Here is an 8,833-nt window from a genome sequence, read left to right as displayed (position 1 = left end):
GTTCTAGAATCCTGAGATAATGCGAAAAAAGCAATAAAATGTATTTAAACAAAACTTCCAAACAACACATGCAAAATGGCAAATAATGCCGGAGTAATGTATCTTTGTGAGTTTTACTAGAAAAATGATCTTTTGTAAGGTTTGCAAGGAACAAGTTAGTTTTTTTAATTCTATATACAGTATAATTGTCATACTAAATTTGAAAGTTATATAAACATAACTCCAAAACCAAACATGCAATCTGTCTAAAACTGCCTGTATTATTGTATCTCTGTGAGTTTTACTAGAATCAGTTGTTTTTGTAAGGTTTGCAAATACGAAAATTAGGTTTTACACAGTATAACTGCCACACTCAATATGACAGTTATTGAAACATAACTCCAAAACCAAACATGCATTATGTTAAATAAATAAATGATAAATGGGTTATACTTGTATAGCGCTTTTCTACCTTCAAGGTACTCAAAGCGCTTTGACAGTATTTCCACATTCACCCATTCACACACACATTCACACACTGATGGCGGGAGCTGCCATGCAAGGCGCTAACCAGCAGCCATCAGGAGCAAGGGTGAAGTGTCTTGCCCAAGGACACAACGGACGTGACTAGGATGGTAGAGGGTGGGGATTGAACCCCAGTAACCAGCAACCTTCCGATTGCTGGCACGGCCACTCTACCAACTTCGCCACGCCGTCTAAAACTGCCTGTAATATTGTATCTATATGAGTTTTACCAGAATCAGTTGTTTTTCTAAGGTTTGCAAGGACACAAGTTAGTTTTTTTTTTAATCTATATAACAATATAACTGCCATACTCAATATGACAGTTATTTAAACATAACTCCTAAACCACACATGCAAAATGGCTAATATTGCCTGGAGAAATGTATCTTTGTGAGTTTTACTGCAAAAAAAATATTTTGTAAGGTTTGCAAAAACAAAAACTAGTGTTTTACTCAATATGACAGTAACGTTTTTAGAATCCTGAGATAATGCGAAAAAAGCAATACAAATGTATTCAAACATAACTCCTAAACAACACATGCAAAATGACTAATAATGCCTGGAGTAATGTATCTTTGTGAGTTTTACTAGAAAAATGATCTTTTGTAAGGTTTGCAAAGACACAAGTTAGTTTTTTTTATTCTATATACAGTATAACTGTCATACTAAATATGAAAGTTATATAAACATAACTCCAAAACCAAACATGCATTCTGTCTAAAACTGCCTGTATTATTGTATGTATGTACTGTGAGTTTTACTAGAATCAGTTGTTTTTGTAAGGTTTGCAAATACGAATATTAGGTTTTACATAATGACAGTATAACTGCCACACTCAATATGACAGTTATTGAAACATAACTCCAAAACCAAACATGCATTATGTCTCAAACTGCCTGTAATATTTTATCTATATGAGTTTTACTAGAATCAGTTGTTTTTGTAAGGTTTGCAAAGACACAAGTTAGTTTTTTTTAATTCAATATAACAGTATAACTGTCATACTAATTATTAAGATTAAGATTAATTAGGAGAGTGAGAGGACGTCAGATGCGTCAGTAATGCTGTAGTCTCGCGAGAGCGTACGTGACGCGGGAAAAAAAAATAGAGTCAAGTGGCACACTCAGCTGCCAAACAATTCTGATTCATTCAGAAAATAAAGCAAATAAAACTTAAATATCAAAATCTGGAGGCACTTGAAGGCTACATCGAAGAGTGCTACGACCGTCTAAGACGCCAACGTCTAAAAGAAGCCGCCCGGAGGACTCACCTGGCCATGTGTCACCACCCGGTACAAACTTCACCGACATCCTGGATTCCATCGACAAGAGGCTGACTTGTTTGGATGGCCGCCTCGCACTTGTTGAGGTGCTCCACAAGGAATTCCAAGCCATCCGTGAGAGTTTGGAATTCGGACAACAGCAGGTCATGTCTCTCGCCAAGGAGAACGCCGCTCTTCGTGAGACTGTTAAATCCCTCACCGACGGAGTGACGCAACTCAACCGGGACAACAGGAGCATGAAGGAGACGATGCTAGACCTCCAGGCGAGAAGCATGAGGGACAATCTGGTCTTCGCGGGGATACCGGAAAAGACCGAGGAAGATCCAGAGGAAACCATCAAGTCCTTCATGGAACATCAGCTCAAGCTCCCAGCAGACACCATCAGGAACATCACCTTCCATCGCGTCCACCGGCTTGGAGCCAAAAAGCCGGAGAACAGGAGGCCGAGACCCATCATAGCCAAATTGGAACACTTCAAGCAGAAGGAGCGAGTGAGGAACCAGGGTAGAGAGCTGAAAGGATCCAACTTCAGCATCAACGACCAGTTTCCTAAGGAAATTCTCGACCGGCGACGCCATTTGTTTCCGCTTCGCAAGAAGTTTATCACCGAAGGACGCCGTGCAGTCATCGCGGTGGATAAACTTTTCCTCAACGGCCAACTTTACCGTGATCCGGAAGCCACGCCGTGGCTGTATTATTAGCGTCTGAAACACGGTAAATGTTGTATTTTGTTTTTCTTATTTCATTATGCTTCAATCCCTCTCCCCCCCCCCCCCCCCTCTTGCTCACAACACACCTGTGCGTCATCATAGCGCACACGTAAACACCATACGCTCTCTCTCTCTCTTTTGGTTAACCAACATGTTTACTGTTTTACTTTTTTGTTTTCCTTTTTATGTTACTTATTTCACTACCTGTTCAATCCACCACTCTCTTCTTTTCTTTTTCTTTTATGTTTTTTGTTTTGTTTTTCTCTTTCTATTTCTCCACCTGTTGTGTGTGTCCCCTCGTCGTCATCAGCATTTACACTCACAGCTAATACATGCACAACTATACACACCTACATATATGCATGATAGGCTTACATTTAGATACAGACATGCATTATTTACACATAAAATACACACATACATCCACACACTTAGTTACAGTCTAGTTTAGTATGTCCACTGTTCAGTTTGTCACTTGGAATGTGCGTGGAGTCGGGTCAAAGGAAAAAAATATAAAAATTCTTAATCATTTGAAGAGTATGCAAGCAGACATTGCTTTACTACAAGAGACTCACCTCTCCAAGTCCGATACCTCAAAACTGCATTCATCGCAATACCCACACACATACTTTGCTAGTTACAACTCCAAACAGAGAGGCGTAGCCATTCTCATTAGTAGAAAGGTCAACTTTACATTCCATAACTCCATTACTGACATAGAGGGAAGATACATCATTCTTAATATTTCTGTTGACGGGAGAAACTTATGTATCGCCAACATTTATGGTCCAAATGTTGATGACCCCTCCTTTTTTCACACTTTCTTCTCTTCACTTTCTCCTCACTCAAACCACTGCTTGATTCTAGGAGGGGACCTCAACTTAGTATTTAATCCAAATATAGATCGGTCCAGAGTGACTGGGAGTCACCGTGAGTCTCAATCAGTGGTAATACTTAAGCAATATATGAACGATTATGGTCTTTGCGATGCCTGGCGTTCTTATCACCACACTCTTAGGGAATACACTTATTTTTCCCCAGTTCACCACTCATTCTCTCGCATTGATTACTTTTTAACTAGTAGCTCAATTTTATCTGATATCGCAAACATTCACATTCATCCTATCATCATCAGTGACCATGCACCTGTCTCACTTTCCCTCACTAACAAAACTATAACTGCACCTATAAAACAATGGAGACTTAATACATCATTACTAAAGGACCCAGACTTCCTCAACTATTTTGAGAAAGAATGGACAGATTTTTTAGATTTTAATGATCAACCAGAAATCACGGCGTGCATTCTCTGGGAGGCCGCAAAAGTAGTTATGCGAGGAAAAATAATTTCTTATTCATCATACAAGAAAAAAGAGGAACGTTTACTAGAGCAGGAACTTGAAAATGAAATAAAAATATTAGAAATAGCTTATGCAAACTCACAAAATGAACATACTCTGAATGAACTGAGAAAACTCAAATTAGATTTAAGAGAAATAATTGATAAGAAAACTCAATTCCTGCTCCAGAGGTTACGCTTAGATACATTTGAACATGACAATAAACCAAGCAAATATTTGGCTAACCAACTAAAATTAAACAAAGAAAAAAACTCCATACCATCCATTAAAGGCCTACTGAAATGAATTTTTTTTATTTAAACGGGGATAGCAGATCTATTCTATGTGTCATACTTGATCATTTCGCGATATTGCCATATTTTTGCTGAAAGGATTTAGTATAGAACAACGACGATAAAGATTGCAACTTTTGGTATCTGATAAAAAAAAGGCTTGCACCTACCGGAAGTAGCGTGACGTAGTCAGTTGAACATATACGCAAAGTTCCCTATTGTTTACAATGATGGCCGCATGAAGTGAGAGAGATTCGGACCGAGAAAGCGACAATTTCCCCATTAATTTGAGCGAGGATGAAAGATTTGTGGATGAGTAAAGTGCAAGTGAAGGACTAGTGGGGAGTTGAAGCTATTCAGATAGGGAAGATGCTGTGAGAGCCGAGGGTGACCTGATATTCAGCTGGGAATGACTACAACAGTAAATAAACACAAGACATATATATACTCTATTAGCCACAACACAACCAGGCTTATATTTAATATGCCACAAATTAATCCTGCATAAAAACACCTGCGTGTTTGTTATGCTAGCTCCTAGCTCCTCTGCTAGCTCCTAGCTCCATAGAACACGCCAATACAATTCAAACACCTGATCAACACACACAATCACTCAGCCCAAAAGACAGTTTACCTAACCCAAGGTTCATAAAGCTTATATATTTTTAAAAAGTTACGTACGTGACGCGCACATACGGTCAAGTTATCGAATGTTTAGCAGCCAAGGCTGCATACTCACGGTACCTGATATTCAGCTGGGAATGACTACAACAGTAAATAAACACAAGACATATATATACTCTATTAGCCACAACACAACCAGGCTTATATTTAATATGCCACAAATTAATCCTGCATAATAACACCTGCGTGTTTGTTATGCTAGCTCCTAGCTCCTCTGCTAGCTCCTAGCTCCATAGAACACGCCAATACAATTCAAACACCCGATCAACACACACAATCACTCAGCCCAAAAGACCGTTCACCTAACCCAAGGTTCATAAAGCTTATATATTTTTAAAAAGTTACGTACGTGACGCGCACGTCCGGTACGGTACGTGTTATGCTAGCTCCTAGCTCCTCTGCTAGCTCCTAGCTCCATAGAACACGCCAATACAATTCAAACACATGATCAACACACACAATCACTCAGCCCAAAAGACCGTTCACCTAACCCAAGGTTCATAAAGCTTATATATTTTAAAAAAGTTACGTACATACGCAAAAAAAAGCCAAAGCTGCATACTCACAGTAGCACGTCTGCGTCTTTGTCATCCAAATCAAAGTAATCCTGGTAAGAGTCTGTGTTGTCCCAGTTCTCTACAGGCGTCTGTGTATCCAAATCAAAAGTCCTCCTGGTTAGAGTCTCTGTTATCCGAGTTCTTCCATCTTGACTGCATCTTTCGGGAATGTAAACAAAGAAGCGCCGGCTGTGTACTGTTGTGGCTGACTACGTTCGAAAAATACGTCCATTTCGCACCGACAACTTTCTTCTTTGCTTGCTTGGCTTCCTTCTCCATAATGCAATGAACATGATTGAAACAGATTCACGAACACAGATGTCCAGAATACTGTGGAATTATGAAATGAAAACAGAGCGTTTTCGTATCGGCTTCAATGTGGAAGGCATACCCGTGTTCGCCGGGCTACGTCACGCGCATACGTCATCCGCAGAGGCGTTTCGAACCGGAAGTTTAGCGGCAAATTTAAAATGTCACTTTATAAGTTAACCCGGCCGTATTGGCATGTGTTATAATGTTAAGATTTCATCATTGATATATAAACTATCAGACTGCGTGGTCGGTAGTAGTGGGTTTCAGTAGGCCTTTAAGGATTCAGCTGGGAACATTACTCACGTTCCTGAGGAAATTAACTCCATATTTAGAGACTTTTACAGAAACTTGTATACACCCCAGATTGACCCATCTCTTTCAGACATTGAGACATTTCTCAATGGTATAGACTTACCTAAATTAAATACGAGGCAGGTATCAAATTTAGATCTTGCTATTTCTGTAGATGAACTTCACGATGCTCTTCAACAGATGCCAAACAATAAAGCACCAGGGCCTGATGGGTTCCCTGTGGAGTTCTACAAAACATTCTGGTCACTGCTAGCTCCGATATTTACAAAAATGGCTTTAGAGATTAAAGAAAACTCATTCCTTCCTCCAAATATGAACTCTGCCACAATCAGTCTCTTGCTAAAACCTGATAAAGACCCAACACTTCCATCCAGTTACCGGCCAATCTCCCTGATTAATGCTGATCTTAAAATTATCTGCAAAGTATTAGCTCAAAGATTAGAAAAAGTCACTCCATATATAGTACATCCTGATCAAACAGGTTTCATCAAAGAGAGACAATCGTCCAACAATGTTCGCCGTCTACTCAATGTGATAGACTATTCTGTTATTCATAATTTAAAAACAGCTGTTGTTTCATTAGATGCTGAAAAAGCATTTGATGGAGTGAATTGGAATTTTCTTTTAGCTACTCTACAGAAATTTGGATTTGGAGACTCATTTATAGAATGGATCAAGGTCCTATATAGTTTCCCTACAGCCTCGGTTAGAACGAATAGCCAAATCTCCCCAAGGTTTAATCTTATGAGGGGCACAAGGCAAGGGTGTCCACTTTCTCCGTCACTGTTTGCTATATTTATTGAACCTCTTGCAACCGCAATTCGACAGCATGCAAATATTAAAGGCATCCATACCGCAACCGTTCATCATAAAATAAGCCTTTATGCTGATGATGTATTACTTTTCTTACAAAATACACATTCTTCTCTTCAAGATACAATCTCACTTATCAATAAATTCAGTTCTATTTCAGATTACTCAATCAACTGGTCCAAATCTACTGTGTTACCAATAAATTTTGACTTCCAGAGCACCTCATCGATTCCACTGCATAAAGGGAACATTAAATACCTGGGAATCAATATTTCCTCCACATTGTCAGATCTGAATCGCTTGAATTACTCCCCAATCTTAAAATTGATTGAGGATGATCTGGCGCGTTGGAAAGCACTGCCAATCTCACTTATGGGAAGGGTTTCTACCGTGAAAATGATGGTCTTGCCTAGGGTTAATTATCTCTTTTCAATGATTCCAACCAAACCTTCTCAAATCTGGTTTAAATCACTAGACTCACACATCAATCAGTTTCTTTGGAAGAGTAAACCAGCACGAATCAGCCTTAAAACTTTACAAAAACCAAAAGAATACGGGGGTCTAGAACTCCCAAACTTTTCATATTACTTCCTTGCAAATAAACTACAATATATACTAAAATGGACCAATCCCACTTTATTAGATAGTTTATGGTTAGAGATTGAACAATCACTTAGCCAGGAGATCCCAATTTGTAACTTGCCCTTTATTAGCCAAATTCTCCGAAAACACAACTGCTTCAAAAGTATTAATATACGCACTACCTTAACAGCTTGGTGGGAGTTTTTGAAAATAACTGGATCCCCGCTCACTCCCTGTCAATTTACGCCTATTTGGAATAATCCTGATTTTCTTTTAAACAAGAAGCCATTGAACTTTCCAACATGGTATGATAAAGGAGTCAGATGTCTTGGGGATATCATCAATGCAAACAGTTTTATCTCTTTTAAAAGTTTAATAACACAATATGCAATCAATCCTAATAAATTCCTAGAATATATACAAATCAAATCTGTAATTAGCGCAAGATTCAACAAAACAACATGGGAAAGTAATCCTACGACCGTTAAATTCTTCAAAACATCTGCCCCCAAAGCTTTATCCAAATTATATGCTCTCTTATCAAAAATAGATAACACAATAAGTATCCCAACTTCCAAATGGCACTCAGACGTATCCACAAGCCTTGACCCAGAATTCTGGAAACAAATATGCCTCAATACTTCTCGTTTGATTAAGAATCCAAATTTACGACTGATTCAGCTCAAAATACTTTACAGAATACATTACACCGGTCTAAGAATGTATAAAATGGGTTTAGCCGACTCTAACATTTGTGTACACTGCTCAGATAATAAGGTAGATAACTACTTACACTCAATGTGGTCCTGTGCTCCCGTGAGTAACTTTTGGCTTGGAGTGTGCGAGAACCTATCATTAGCGTTAGAGATTCCTATTCCCATCCCCCCCGCACTCTGCCTGTTGGGTGATCTCTCCGCAACTGACTTTGATACAAACAAAACATACCTCCTTATAAATGCAATAGGCATCGCCAAGAAAACTATTCTCATGAATTGGAAATCAAAAAATAATTTATGTATAAACCTTTACAAAAACATTTTATTAGATTATGTAGTTATGGAAAGAATGTCTGCTGAATCAAAACAACAACTGACAGAATTCAGATCTCTTTGGGCACCGCTTATTGATTTCCTGACCTGATTCCCATGGGGGCCGGGGCTGGGGCTCTGTCCCGGGGGTCTTGCTCCGTGGGTGGGGGGTCGTGGGTGCCGGGGGGGCCGTGTGCCGCGGGGTCGGGTGGGCCTGGGTTGTGTTCCCTGTGCCGGCCTGGCGGGCCGATCCGTGGGTGGTCTGGGGCCTGGGGGTGGATGGGGGTGCCTGGGCGGGGGTTGGGGAGCGGGTGGAGCTGTTGGGGGTGGCCGCCTTGGGTTGGGTGGGGGGGCTGCCCCTCTCGTGGGTGGTTGGGCGGGGAGTTGCGCCCGTGGGGCCGGGCCTTGCCGCTGTC

At 40.1% G+C, this 8,833-nt stretch overlaps 1 protein-coding gene across 2 annotated transcripts in view; it reads left to right on the top strand.

The window, feature by feature from the left end:
* Positions 1-1,669: 1,669 nt before the first annotated feature.
* The window catches only part of LOC133644518 (leucine-rich repeat-containing protein 24-like), a 63,685-nt gene continuing 56,521 nt past the window's right edge, over positions 1,670-8,833 (top strand). For both annotated transcript variants that reach the window (XM_062039050.1, XM_062039051.1), the window contains exon 1: positions 1,670-2,500. Coding sequence is in view for 1 of the 2 variants with exons in the window: in XM_062039051.1 (XP_061895035.1) it covers positions 1,933-2,487 (555 nt within the window). In the remaining variant the exon portion in view is untranslated. The remainder of the gene's footprint in view (positions 2,501-8,833) is intronic.

The sequence above is a fragment of the Entelurus aequoreus genome, linkage group LG27, assembly GCF_033978785.1.
Source record: "Entelurus aequoreus isolate RoL-2023_Sb linkage group LG27, RoL_Eaeq_v1.1, whole genome shotgun sequence".
Lineage (NCBI taxonomy): Eukaryota > Metazoa > Chordata > Actinopteri > Syngnathiformes > Syngnathidae > Entelurus > Entelurus aequoreus.
This window is presented reverse-complemented; position numbering and strand designations above follow the sequence as displayed.